The sequence below is a fragment of the Nanorana parkeri genome, unplaced genomic scaffold, assembly GCF_000935625.1.
Source record: "Nanorana parkeri isolate BGI_ZX_2015 unplaced genomic scaffold, ASM93562v1 scaffold3, whole genome shotgun sequence".
Taxonomy (NCBI): domain Eukaryota; kingdom Metazoa; phylum Chordata; class Amphibia; order Anura; family Dicroglossidae; genus Nanorana; species Nanorana parkeri.
The window spans coordinates 3,636,157-3,651,403 of NW_017306271.1; the positions used below are offsets into that span (position 1 = coordinate 3,636,157).

The window sequence follows — 15,247 nt, forward strand, 5'->3', positions numbered from 1 at the left end:
CCCCGGACATTATAAATGGTAAGTCTAGAAGCAATGGTTTACCCAAGAACTCCATTTTCGTTTTAGCTATTGTAAGATTCCTAAATCTAGAGGATACAGCACCTGTTCAGGAAGGGATAATGGCCTTAAAGGCTGAACAAGGAGTACTTTAATAAAGACAAATCGTTTCATATTTGAAATGGACACTGTGTGAATAATTCCAGACATGTTCAACCTGTGGAAAGGCTGAAGCAAGCCTTAAACGGTTATATATTCACAGGGTTACACTGCATGCTGTTTGGAGGTGTTGCGAATAAACTGTTGCATTCATTGAATCTACTAATAAAGACAATGTAGTGCTGCAACCCTGGTTTCTTTGTATACATCGAGAACCATATAGGCAAGTCCTAATTGCATGCACTTACTAGCTTATCCAAAACCATTTTAGCTTCCCTTTAACAAATGTGCCCTAATGACAGACATAAGAGGCACTATTTGATTCATATTTGATTCATGTACGGTATATTTAACACAGATAAATATATTTCATTCCTAATTTCATTAATTTAGTTAGTGTCAACCTATTCCATAGCACTTTAAAGATTGTTAATGTTTACTTAGAAGTCCCTCTTCTAGTGGAGCTTAAAAAGTAATGCATGCCACAGTTATAAAGACAAATAAGGAAACAAGTGCCAATAATGGGTAATAGTGGATTGCTGTGCGAGAAGAAACCAGGAAAGAATATATTATTTCAAGGTTGATGGAAAACCCTTTGCTGCTAGGCTACTGTAAAGATTGAATTCCAACTAGATCCGATTTAAAAGAGAACTATGAGATGAGTGATTTCCACTCACCTCATAGTTCTAGCCGACCTGTGACAATGAGCCTGTCACAGGTCGGCTCAGTAGATCGGGAGGTGAGCGAACACATACTGGATGGATTCCCCCCTCCGACCCTCCAGCGCTGACTGGCAGAACGGACAGGGGAGGGGGCGGGTACAGCTGGCTCTGCCTTTAGATAGGCAGAGCCAGCTGTCACTCACGCAGCTGGGCGGATCCCAACGTCCAGGTCGGGATACGCTCCGGCGTCTCAGTATACCGCGAGCTGTAGCTCGCGGTATACTGAGCTTAGGGTAACGGAAGGACGCTAGTTTGTGTCCTCCCGTTACCCTAAGGAGAACTATGGGGAAAAACACTGACCCCATAGTGTTCCAATAATAACGGTTTACAGGATGGCTGCACATAAGAAAACATTAGAAGATGGTGTGTGTTAATGGGGTTCTTTTCCTGCAACCCAGAGAACTTGCTGCTTTACAAAAGCAGAGGAGCCATAATACAGGCTGAATCAACAGTCCCAAGAATTAAACTATTAAATATCTAGGGACCACCGCCAAATTCTAAATGGAATAAAACTTTTTTTTTTCGGAGAAATTGCCACTTTGGTTATTGATTTATATTAAGTTCACCTAAAGAAAAAAACAAGCACCAACAATAATAATGTTATCAGAAAGGTAAAGAAAAGGACAGAATTTACACTCACCGGATCCAATGGTCCTCCCACAACTGATATTCGGGGAAAACAGCTGGAGATGCGTTGCTCCTTTCATGTTCTTTTTTCGCCTTTTCCATTGCTTTCTCATAGGTTTCTTGGGCCTGAAAGAACAAAAGCTCAAATAAATCAATAGCTTTTCATCTACAGGATCTGTATGTACGCATTCTGAGTCTGGAGACAGATCAATATGTGCACACATCCACCGACACGTGAAGTACAGACTGGATGAGACCAGCACGGTGTTCAAAATATCTCTAAGCTGTCTGTGGCCCCTACACGCTGTTAAGACTTGGACCCCATCAAGGCGGATAAAAAGCATGCGGCAATATGTCCCTACATCAGTAAGGTTTCGTAACCAAGTACACTTGAAATTAAACAATGGACTGCATCCAGATATAGGCACACCAGGAGGTGAGTTTTGCTTCAAGGCAAAAAAAAAGCACCTGTTCAGTCTGTTTGTTCTTGTGTAATAAATAAAAAATTGATTGCTCGTATAGTAGAAGTTATTTCATATTGAAGTACATTAAAAAAGGTGTGCCAAGTGCCAAGTACACCCCTAGATGCAACTTAAAAGTGACCGTGTTAGAAGGGTAATATGGAAAATCCATTGCTGAAAGAAGAGGTCAGCGACTGGCTTTAGTGTTTCCCAAGTCCAAGGAACAAATATGATGAAGAAATTCAGAAGCAAGTCAAATCGCATTTTAAAAGGATGCCTCAGCAATGACAGCCTTTGTGTTTCTTTCACTACAGGCCATTTAACTACTGGTTCTTAAAAATAATTGCCAGAATGCAACAAAAATACAGTAGAAAAGGCCGCTATTGGGTTCACATGAGTCATTCTAGTCCTGAGGCAAAAAAGTTGAACTTTTGCTATCTGTTTTATAAGAGAATAAACAAAACAATTATAAAAGGCCAAATGGCAAAAGCAAAACTATTAGTCCCAGGGAGTAAAGTTGAAATTATTGCAACTTCACTGTATGTGATGTCAGGGTCTCAGAGTGAGGAACGTTCCCTTCCATCTAATGCTTCTGAAACAAGTACTCTGCATTGTGATGAATTAACTTTAAAAATGTCCCCACATAGTGAACCATACAGAGCTTGAAATGCACCTGGCTCCTACGTTTACTGAACCTTTGGTATTTTGGCTAGAAGAGCACATGTTCCGTAGAGTGTCTTACCTGCCACAGAAAAGATATCCATCGTGTGCTGCAAGATGTAATTGCCCTGAAACAGTGCCGTACCAGGCTGCATGTGCATCAAGAGGAAGAGGTGAGCTCTGCCTATCTGATAGTACTACATCTGAGAGTGGGGAAATGAATCCTCAGTTGTGACAGATGAAACCCATCTTGCCAAGGTACCTTTAAGAGCTTGCATACAGAAGCATTTGAGGTAGGTGCTGAAGGGAGGTCTCCAATAATGTGTTAAGCCAAAAGGTTGAGTAAGCTCAGATACCATATCTAAGCACTGGCTTTCACTTGTGTGTTGAGTGTCAAGAAAGCTGGTATGTCTAGGCTAAGCCTGAAGGCACTAGCACATTTTTTGCTCTCTCTCGTGGATTATCCTACCAATGATGAATTGAGCAGCCAGACTGAATAGCCACAATATGCACTTTTGCATGTAATGTCCATATGTGGTAAGAAGCCGTCTGTGGACTGACTCGCCATCTCTCCATTATATGGTAAAGCCCTTTTTGACATGTTCCAGGGTCACACATCCTCCTGGGTTCCCTGACTGGTTGCTGGTGATTTATCAGACTTCTATGGGTATAGGCAAATTGGCTAAACGAAAGGCAATACAGAAATTTTTCTTTGCACAATGTTCAGTACGACCACATAAAACAAGTTCTATTAACACTCTAACCTCGTTATCATACTTTACTTAAAATAGTTGAGTGGAATTTAAATAGAAGCACTGGACCTAAAAGGATTGTTTTATGTACAGATAAATCCCTTATTTAGTATGTTAAATAGGAAAAGCATATGAGATGCCTTTCTTTTATGGGAAAAAATATGTTTCTAACCTTCACTCAGCCTGCATGGGAAATACAAATGAATATGATCCTGACAGTTAAGCAAAGCATAAAGTATGATGGAGTACCTGCTCAAAGAATCCATGCTGCTCATAAGCAATGGCTGTGGCAGTTTCTGGGAATTTGCAGCGTTTCTGCCACAAACCAGCCCACATGTCTTCTTCTTGGAGAAGGGAATATAACTCTGCAAGCGAGTCCAGGATCTCCTAAAAGAAACAGGCATAGGAGATTTATACAATGGCATAGATGTGTAAGAAAGGTATAAAAGTAGCTTGCTATAATATTTTAATAGGACACTTCTGTTTCAAGTGTTGAACATCCTTCCCTAAAGTGTAGCATTTCGTACAAAGTCACAGATGGAACTGCACAGTTCTGATAGTGTTTGGACCAAATATAACTTCAGGCGATGCTTGTAATGACATTCACCGATGGCACAGTGTTTCACCAAGATAGAAGAGTAAGAAGCCCCCAGCACTTCAAAAGATGGATATACAAAATGTATTGTGAATATATCTTAATTCTTACTCTTCTAAATTCTGTGTTTTTCGTAGAATTAAATGGGAGGCCTTCTAAAACTCAAAGCAGGAAAGATGCAAAAGTGACCAATGCAAGGATTAGGCAGTGTATTACCTTCATATTGTTCAAAAACGTCAGTGATGCACTTTCCCCTCACAAGCTTTTATCTTCATCCCATCCCAAAAAAGACGGTCTTTTTATCTATCCCAATCCTGTTTAGTTGTGTTCTTCAACAATTTGTTAATTCTTCATTATGGAGAAAAACTGGTGGAGTGTGACACCACCATCCATTTTTTTTAATGGTATGTGAAATTGGGTGCAACCAAAAATTCTAGCTGGTATCCCACACCAATGGAGACCTTGATAAAAGATGACTGCTTATAGTTTAACTTCAAACATATAATTTAGGTGGCGTTGGTCATCAAAAGACAACTTCACTTTTAGTGAAGTTGTCATATAAAGCTCCCCTGGCTGGTCTGTACTCATGCTGGCTCTAGCAAGCCAGAAAAGTATGGACCAGCCACAGGAACAAGGTCATGGAGCAAAGGCACAGGGCCTAGTCGGGACTTTTTTCCTGCAAAGACTGTGCGGCTCATGGCAGAGCCCTATAGTGAAGACCTCTAGAGCAGCGCATTAGGGAAAAGCAACATTTTCATTAAATTTTTGTACGCTCCTATACATAAATGGCCCATCAGCAGGTCTTCCCTGTGTTTTCCAGAGATTTTCTGTCAAAATATGTATTACACTGCATACTCTCATCCTCACTCTATTGTTTTAGTAGGATTCAACAACCCATTTGTCGGTTTTAATTACTACTTTTTAGGCAAATAAAGCCAAGATGATTTTCATCACATTGTTAATGTTTTGCAATACTCTCCTAATTTTTGCCTTAAAAGTGTCTGTTCTTTATTAAAGTGTCTAAAGTAATTGTTAGAATATCTTTATCCTAAGCAAGGGAGCTTAATAACTGAGCGGTGGGAAACAAGATCAGGTTTTAATGGCTGGGAATACATGTTCATAGTGCATTTGGCACACAAAACAAAGAACGGCGAGCATTATCAGCGCAGTAAAACATTATTACTTTCTTTCTGTCTGCCAGAATTTATATAGTTACCTTCTCTGAAAGTGCTGATGCAGGAGGAACTACACTTACTTGCTGTGGTGGGGTGATGCTTTCTTGCTCATAAAATTCAGTTGTCTGTTTAGGTTTGATTTGAAGACTGAGTCCTTTCTCGAAAGCCTGGTGTTCCAGCATGAGTGTGGACCGGAACCACAGGTTGTGCGTCTTCCCCAAGTATTTTAGTACGCAGGGCCTGATGGGGATTGGCGGCACGCACTGAGACATGGCCTCCACAAAGCAGTTCAAGGCACTCGGTTGGCAATCCCTCTGCACCTGGTGGCTCCCGCTGCAAAGGAATGGGCTAATTTCCCCAGCTAATGCCTGGAAACAAGATAAAAGAGCAACGATTGTCAGCATCCGTTAACTGGGGCTTTCTGGGCACCTGTATCAATACAAACCCCATACAAATGTAATGACAATGTACTGTGAATCATAAGCAGCTGTAACAGCACAAACAAATCATAGAACTAATATTCAAACGATAACTCTGCGTGCGGTTTACAAGTCAAATATGGTCATGAACCGGTGTCCAAAAACAAAATAAAAAAAGGTTTTTATTTTTTTAGTGCTCATTTTAGTGCACTTCGGTTTTAATAAGAAGGCCTCCTCATACTATAAAGTTCCAGATTCCATAGCCTTTATTAGAATTAGGTACATGCACCAAGCTGAACACAAGGGAGGAGAGACGGGTTTGTAAGGAATAATCTTTAATATGCCTTGATCACACCTGTAGCTCACTTGTGCCTGATTCTAACATGAGCTTTGAACACTGCAGTTGGTGAACTATTTGCCAGCACCAAGCAGTAAAAATGTGGCTTTTTTTTCCGTTTAATCTTTCAAATGCCGACAGAGAAACTGGATGTTCGCCATGATGATAGGACTAGTGTGCTTTGCTACTGCAAAAATCTAAAAGCTAAAACGTAGAATTAACCAGATGACACAAATAGATAACATATAGAAATATGCTGCCACACTCTCGCTCACTTACTAGACACATAGTAAACGCAGCCAAGGCTTGTATACCGGCTTTCTGGAAGAAAACTGAATCACCGCTCATTCGACAGGTTTTAGACCGCATTCATGATATTTATCTCATGGAGGATCTCACGAACTCAATATCACCAAATTACACTTCATTCTTCAATACCTGGCTCCACTGGACGGAGTTCGTGAGGTCACCAGAATACCTCCCCTCAGAGTGTAACCGGAAACATGATGGGGACTGGGGACTTTAACATACCTAGCCCTGACCTAGTTTCACTCCTCCACTCTTATTTATCCCTTTTCTTTTTTTTTTTCTCACTCCTTACACTTACAATGCATGCTTTGTTGTCAACTGTTAACAAAATACTCTTTCCTCATTTCCCACCTCTTTTACCTATCCAATATTTTGAGATATAAGTTGGCTCCCCGTACTCACGTGTCTCTTGATTTATAATTCTTTCTTATATTACACGTGGGGTGCCACGTTTAATAGACGTTCCAAACGACAGTATGGGTAGCCCGCGAACTGAGTCTCTTCTCTCAGTTTTATCATATGAGCTAGAATGCTGCTGTTCCCTTTTTATTTTCTTTTTGATTTTGTTCTATTTATCCCTTATTTCTCTTGGTGCCTGCATGGTTAATAATGCGTTTTAATAGCACTGAATTGACTTTGTTGGAACCTATATGCAAAGAATGTAACCTGAATACTTTTCTGCACTGCCCTTATGTATTGTGTAAACTTTTGAAATCGGAAAAAATTAAGAATTTATAAAAAAAAAAAAAAAGAAATATGCTGCCACAATAGGTGTATTCACAGCCACAGTCAATATTCACATTAATGTTAGATGGTAATTTATTTCCCTAAACCATTTTCTTATAGATATTGTATAGTTAACTCATGTGCTGCCATCTAGTGGTCGTTTTAGTTAATTGCACTTGGTTATTGCACATGTTTTATGTGTTCCCTCCCATCTATGATGTATTTTCCCTTCTTGCTCAGTGTGGAGCGTCATGGCTGCCTCTAACAGGGCCACATGTTAGTCTGCATTGCATGCTTGGAAACATCATCATCTTTGACCGCCTTAAATACCGCCAATTCATTCATCTGCTGTATCCTGTTGTCTGCTGTAACCTGATGTGCAGAATAAAGCACCTTTGTGGATGGAAAAGGTCTTTGGTGAGTTCAGCTATCTGATAAGGATTGTCCGCAGTGATTATATCTGTTTACACAGGTCAATCATAAAGGTCTCAGCAAGGGATAAATCGCTAATACAACAATCGGAGTCAGAATAATAAAAGAATACACAACATAAGATCATTTACTCACATGCTGCTGTCGATCTGTAAGTATTTTCCACAATCTAGGGAAAAGCTGAATCCAAATCTTCTCTGCCAAAGGCGTTGAAATGTGACAGAGCTGGACAAAGGCACTTAAAAGTGCTCCTGTCTGTAGTGACATAGAAAGGGAGAAATGAAATATAATTTAACAGCATGGAAGTCAACAGCTGTCGATAACAGTTTCAGTCACACATACTGTGATCCGCAAATTAGAAATGTTCCATTTCACTAGAGTACCAATTCGTGTCCCATACACTAGGCGCACACTAATAAGTTGTACTGACCTTGACCTCTCGTAATGAGTCTAGGAACTTGTCATGTCTGTTGGTCAACATGTGAAGCTGATTACCAATGTCTTTTTCAGATTGTTCTTTCGTTTTTGGATTGGTGCTTTGATCTCCTGGTGCAAGCTCAATATCAATTTCCACATCCTATGAACAAAAACAAAAAAAGGTTTAAAAAGCCATTAAAGTGGAACCATAGCTATTTTTTAATAGATCTCTTCTACAATGAAGGCTGCTTACTTTCTTTTTTGTGTACACTGAGCTGGGCGTCTGAGTGTACAAATCCTGGCATCTACTAGATGCCAGACTGAATGAACTACTGTGCACGTGTGCAAGAGTTATGTCATCCAGGGTCAGCCTATCAAGATGGCCAAAGATGCTGAACCCAAAGAAGCGGGATAGAATATGTCAGTGCCTCAGGGGGGCCCAGCACAGTCCTCGCCTCTGCAGATGGTATCCAGCGGCTGGCAGGCACCCAGTCTCTGCGCGGGGAGTGTCGGATCATCCGTTCATCTGACACTCGCGGCGCAGAGATGGGGGGACCGTATTAGTCCTCTATAGCCTGTGCCTTCTGCATTGCTGTAATATTAGTAATGTACCGATATATCGGCCGTTGAAACATATGGGCAGAAAATGGCACTTTTGGTTAAATGCCGAAAGTGACATTTTTTGGCCGATACAGCGGCACATCCCTGCTTTCTTTCCTCCCCGCTGGGCGCTGCTCTGTATCCCAGCGGGGAGGAGAGAAAGTGTCATAGACGGCCCAGCGCTGTGGGAGGAGAGCGCTGTGAGCAGCCAGCGTCTCTCATCCCACACCGCTCAGCCTCCTATCACAGTCCGGTGTTCTATCACAGATTGTGACTGCGTTAGAATGTGTGACTGCTGACATCATCACACTTTCTAATGTAATCATGCCCATTTTTTATCGGTGGAATGTGTGACCAGCCACGTGGTCACACATTCTAACGTAGCCACACCCATTTGTTTCCAGAGTAAAAATTTGTGACCGGCAAAAGGTGTAGAATTCAAAGCTTTTTCTGCTGTTCAGCTTGTTTTTTTTATAGTATATTTATTTTATTGTTAAACGTGCTTACACTGACATAGTGCTCAGATTTCTCTGTAATAAATAAATATTTTTTCAAATTAATTTGTTTGTGGTTGCTTTAGGGGGTGTGGATTGGGGAGTGTAAACACAAAAGGGAGAGCAATTGTCATATTCACTGAATTACTGGGTAAAAAAATGAATGCAGCCACCATATGTTGGGTAGCCTGGAGCTGACATGCCCTGGGCTTCAAATAAGCAAAACAGGTGAAGAAAAAGGAACACTCGGCTAAATCTAAAACAATAAATGTTAAAGTGACATTAAAGGATATTTGTTTTTCCCCTCCCCCAATGTTAATGTTAGCACTTACCTTAAATTATGTCTCTTAATCCCATCTTCCTCTTCTTTCCTGTCCTTTTCAGCCTTCTCTCCAGCGCTGCGGCGACTGTCCAATCCAGCGCTGACTCCTCTGTCTTTGCTGGCACTTGCGTCTCTCCTCGTCTCCCGGCCGAAAATCCGAACTACGCATGCGCCCGCCCCTAGTTGCTTTTGCGGCCGCCCGAGCAGTTTCGGATTCTCGGACGGGAGCGCGCTGCAAAGACGGGGTAAGTTTAAACCGCTGTTAAAACGCTTTTGTTTTTTTTACTTTTTGCATATATCTACTGCTTGCTAGCAGTAGATATATGCAAAAAAAAAACCAGAGGGTTTAGAAACCCTTTAAGTTAAGTGGGGTCAACCTTTCAATGACTACTGCAGAGTATGTGATCTACAAATTGTGACCTACAAATTGCCACCTCTCTACTTTCGTTTTCAGAAAGAGCGTGCACTTGCATCTTCTACTAGCCACACTCTTTAATTATAAATGCAGTACAGCAGAACGTTTGTCAAAAAATGAAAAAAGGATCACAGAAAGCTTTTAGGTTACATTAAGCAAGCGGGGATGTTGCAAAAAAAAAAAAAAAATGAGGACTATAAAAAGGTATCAATAAGACATTAATGAGATGTGGGGTTTTTTTGGACCACATACAAGTAATAATTACAAAGTAAAGATGTTCCACTCTACGAACATCAAAGGATGCTAATTAAAGCAAGCTGTATCGTTTTACAGACATAAACCCAAAATATGCATTACTGAGCAAGGTTCTATTTCTGCATCTTCCTTCTCTGCTTAAAACAGTGACCAAAAACAGAATGACAAAATTCTAATGTTTTATGACAACTTAGAACCAATTATATTGCATCTTGCTAAATGTGCCATGTATGTGAATTGTGTGTACATTGCGAGTTATTTTCGGTGGCACCCCAAAATAAACGCACTTGTCGCTCAGTGTTGGAAAAAAATAGGTCAATCTTTTGCTGGGTTGGGCCCACTGGAAATTAATAGGCCAATGCAATGTATGCCAAGACATAATTATAGCAATATCATCGTATAATAATAACAACATTAATAACAATACTAAAAGAAATAATGATAACAATAATTCATAGATGTGAATGGGGCCTTAAAACTCAACTTCTGGAAAACAAAAATGCATAAAAAAACAAAAAAAAGAGGAGCCAATTGATTTGTAATGGTCTTCAGTGACTATTCTGCCCTAGACACCATTCAAGTTCATATCCTCCAATGCAGTTAACCTTCTTTAAGGCATGACCCTCCCCAGTCTGCAGACTGAGCAATAAAGAACCCCACATGACAATAATTTTTCTCTACCCTTGCTAGGCAAGTATAAACCATTAGGATCCAATAACATGTATATGGGCCGTTGTGGTGGGCCATCATGCATTGCGTTAAGGCCTACTACTTAAGGCCAGCCTACTTCCAGGTTGCTGGCCTGGAAGATGATTGGAGAAATGTTCCGTTATGTACTTACCGATAACGGGATTTCTATTAATCTTCCAGGACAGCAACTGGGAGTAGGCTTGCTGTCCTGGAAGATGATTGGAGAAAGATTCCTTTTAAAGTATGATCATGATGAAACTTTTAGAATGAAGATATACTCAGCTCACAGTAACCAATTAAGTTCTCCATCTTATTTTGCAAGAGCTGCTTAGAAAATGAAACAGAAAATCTGACTGGTTGCTCGAGTCAATACATAACTTAACTTTGGACCCCCGTCCTCCAATATTAAAATCTCTTTTTTTTTTTAACCTCTTACTTTATTCTTCAAATTCTGTCCGCCCCTCGGTCCTCCATTCTTGCTCAAGCAACAATGACATGCTCTGCCCTTGGTGCCTCTTGGGATATGTAACGTTTATGAGCACGTCACTTATACCTGGAGACATCGGCCTCAATGCAGGGGACAGAGTAGATGTTTAGGCTGGCAGTTCACCACTTGGGGCTGACTGCAAGAACCCAAAAGAGACAGCGAGGGACCTGGTGTGTGGATCAGAACACGGATCACAGGACAATGCCAGATTCGCTGGGTAGGCGAGTATGTGAAAGGACAACCCAGCAAGTAAGAGGGAATTTTAAAAATAAAATTGAGTGACGTTCCCCTTGAATGTTCAACATGCAATCCTATAATTGCCTAGCAATGTTTAAAAGTAAAGGTGTAAATCTTTAAGAGTTTCAATGTTATGTGAAAAAGGTTCAGTCACCATGGCAAGGGTTACTGCTCGACTCCATAACATCCATCCTACTTAGTCTCCTAGGAGTCCAAGAATTTGATACAAAAATTCTCACACTCAGAACAATACAGAACTGTCAGCAAAATTCCTGATGCAGAGTCCCAGGAACAAAAGTTCTAGATCAAGCTTGTAAAGCCAACTGCTTACTCTATTCCATGTGAATCACAAACCTTATTTACACGGCATACATATAAAGAGTAACAAAGTAACAGCAAAATCTAGCAAACAAAGTCTAATGCATCCTGAATACAATTTGGCTGACTTTAAAAAAAAAAAAAAAGTCTATTTTTGCATTCTGCTTTACTTAACAAAGAAATGCATTTGGATTCCATGAAAAACATTACCTCCTCCTTGGATTCACTGTTTTCTCGCTCCCTTGGCTCCTGCTTGACGTGAGTTACCATAGCAAAGGCTGCCCGATCGTGACTATCTGCTAGATTGATGACATTAGTGATAGATGGAAGCATGGCGCCCTGGCAGCTTGTGCCAATTGTAGTGTTTCTCTCACAGTCCGCCAAAAGGAGCTATACGGAAAAAGACAGGAAGTTCACAGTGTTAACCGAATAACAACATAGCGCTGTGAAAGGCAAGAGAACAAGGTCGAGGGGGACCAGTGTTTAAACAGACATGGCTAGAATTACACTGATGGCTGAAATGACCCAAACAGGCAAGACAAAATGCAATCCTTTGACATGGTTTTAATTCTCACAGAGACCATGAAATGCTTTCATGTACAATCAATGTATAGACCTTTACTAAAATGGAAACAATGGCGTATTTCCAGACTGCACATATATAGAAAGGTTTTTCATAATCTAATGTTTATAACATAGCTGTATCATGTTTCCATTATTATATTAGATTCTCAGATTTAATCATTCTCTCTCCTAATGGCTATTTGTCACAATATAAAAAATAAATAAATTCAACTGTCACGTCACAAATCCCGGTCTTTATTGCACAAATCACAGACCCTCAAACAGGATTGGCAACTTCAAATCAACCACAATCTAGAGCTCATGAACTTGACTGGGGGTGACTTAAACAATGAGGGCTCATGCCCTGCTGTTTAATCAGTACAGAAGTTTTGTGTATGTTTTGGGTTTTTCTTTGTTGGGGGGGAGATCAGAACATGTGTATTGATTTGGGCCCATGCACACATTGTATAAAGATCAGTAAATTAGTGCAGCGGTCAGATCCATAAAATGAAAATAGAACATCTGCAACTGAAGTCAGTAATATACACATGTAGGAATATAAACACGCACCGACGCATGTGCATGTTTGTGCACGTACACGCATACATTTGAGTTGGAGGAATGGAAGAAGTATTTTGCAGATCTGTACATCTACACGAGTTTATTGAACAACTTTACTGACCATTAGATGTGTTTTTAACGCAGGATCTTGCGGCCCAGCAAGTTCCTTCCTAGACTTCAGTGAAGTAGATAATATGAGAAATGTCACCAGCACACCAAGTTCCTTCAAGGATAATCAATCGTGGATTTATTGAAAAGTCATGTCAAAAACACAAGCGCTTTCGGGGCCGCACAGGGTCCTTTCATCAGGCATAGCAATACCTGATGAAAGGACCCTGTGCGGCCCCGAAAGCGCTTGTGTTTTTGACATGACTTTTCAATAAATCCACGATTATCCTTGAAGGAGCTCGGTGTGCTTGTGACATTTCTCATATTATGTGCAATTGGCGGCACCATCCACAGTCATTCCAAGCACCCTTCCCTGATCACGGGACTTTCCGGTAAGGAGTGCAACAAGCATTTTCTATCATATTCAGTGAAGTAGAGTCACTACTGTGGTGTGCATCTCCGATTGCCGTGTTTCAGGGGTATGCCCCTTTTCAGAATTTCTGATGTAATGTTTTTAAACAGGTTTTTAGTAAAGTGACTTTACATATAAGGCCAGCACACACTGGTGACCTATCAGTCTTGCATGACACTGCCTCCCTAAGCTGCAACTGCTGAGATAAAATCTAAATACATGATTCATCAAGCTTTCGTAGTACAGATGTCATGCTAAAACCACCCCTTTTCAAGTGATAAAATCTGATCACTTTTCTTGTTTCCTCAAAGAGAAAAAAAGTCTAAGGCTGGCCATACCAATGTTTTTTTTAAAGGAGAACTATGAGGTGAGTGCTTTTCACTCACCTCATAGTTCTAGCCGACCTGTGACAATGAGACTGTCACAGGTCGGCTCAGTAGATCGGGAAGTGAGCGAACACATACCGTCGTTCGCTCACTTCTCGATCCTGTCATGGCTCTCTGCCGTGACAGGGGAGGGATTCCCCCCTCCGACCCTCCAGCGCTGCCTGGCGGAACGGACGGGGGAGGGTACAGCTGGCTCGGCCTCTAGATAGGCAGAGCCGGCTGTCACTCACGCAGCTGGGCGGATCCAGACATAATTGTCAGGATCCGCTTCAGCTGCGGTGTATCAGTATACCGTGAGCTGTTGCTTGCAGGATACTGCGGTGTCTCAGTATACCGCGAGCTACAGCTACGGACGGGGGAGGGGGCGGGTACAGCTGGCTCTGCCTCTAGATAGGCAGAGCCAGCTGTCACTCACGCAGCTGGGCGGATCTCGACATCGATGTCGGGATCCAGTGCGGCGTCTCAGTATACCGCGAGCTGTAGCTTGCGGTATACTGAGCTTAGGGTGACGGGAGGACGCTAGTTTGTGTCCTCCCGTTACCCTAAGGAGAACTATCGGGAAAAGCCCTAACCGCATAGTTCTCCTTTAAATAAAAATAAAAATCCAACAGATGACTCCATCAACGCTAAGCAGTGTGGCAAAAGGAATCTCCCCTGTCGGGCTATTGTATTCTGACAGCCGGGGCCAATCACTGTGAGAATACCTAAACAGTGACTTCAGCTTACTGGCTGCAGTCACTGCTCAGCGGTCAATTTTCCACCTGGATTTCTCAAAAGTCGATCATATAATCAACTTTTGAAGAGCCAAGCGATGCTGGCAAGGCCACCCACAGGACTAAATTTTAAGCAGTGCATGGACTCAAGCCACATAAGAAAGAATTAATTTTGTTAGACCTGACTGGAAGATGTGCATTGGGAGAAGGAACAAGTAAGACACAAACATTGTGCAGCCCTACTGTGTAGCACTTGCAGCCTTTATAATTGTGGACACATAATAGATTCCGTCACATACAGATAATGATTAACCAAAACAGCTGACAATGATAAGATGATGTCACTTATGATGTTGGTTACCTCAATACACTGTTTAATCCAGAAATGGTTTCCCATAGCCTCCCAGTTCTGTGAACATGTGATGTACAGAAGTCTGTCATATACACGGCGTTTCATAGAGCTGTCAAAAGACTCAAAGAATTTCGCCCGAATGTGGGGCTGTGCACAGCGTAGTCCAGAAAGGAAAGCCGGTTCCAGTTTGGCAGTAAGTTCGCTCCCAGAAAGAGTCTCATCCCTGTAACAAGGAGACCAAATTAAAGTAGTGTTAAACTCTCAAACTTTTTAAATAATGAATCGAGATCATACAAATATACATTGACCAGAAAAGCATTGCCTTACTTTTTGCAATCATCATGTTTCTGAATAGCTGTTTCAGGCTAGATTCACACATGCACTGCACCAGGGACGCGTGCCCCTGTACAATGCAGGCAGCGATTCCCGCGCGGCCCAATTGATTGTCACATGTGCCAGAATTCCAGGAAGTAAAGGGAGATATATGAATCTGCCCTTAGTAAAAAAAAAAAAAAAAAAAAAAAAAAAGCCCAAGGGGGACAAAG

General features: G+C 41.4%; 1 protein-coding gene across 1 annotated transcript in view; it reads right to left on the reverse strand.

The window, feature by feature from the left end:
• Positions 1–15,247, reverse strand: part of TRRAP (transformation/transcription domain associated protein) — a 164,006-nt gene that overhangs the window by 61,650 nt on the left and 87,109 nt on the right. Inside the window, exons 49-55 of the mRNA XM_018571310.1 lie at positions 14,712–14,925; positions 11,817–11,996; positions 7,802–7,948; positions 7,507–7,626; positions 5,229–5,516; positions 3,628–3,765; positions 1,519–1,631 (exon numbers count right to left, since the gene is read on the reverse strand). Of these exons, the coding sequence (XP_018426812.1) occupies positions 1,519–1,631; positions 3,628–3,765; positions 5,229–5,516; positions 7,507–7,626; positions 7,802–7,948; positions 11,817–11,996; positions 14,712–14,925 (1,200 nt within the window). The remainder of the gene's footprint in view (positions 1–1,518; positions 1,632–3,627; positions 3,766–5,228; positions 5,517–7,506; positions 7,627–7,801; positions 7,949–11,816; positions 11,997–14,711; positions 14,926–15,247) is intronic.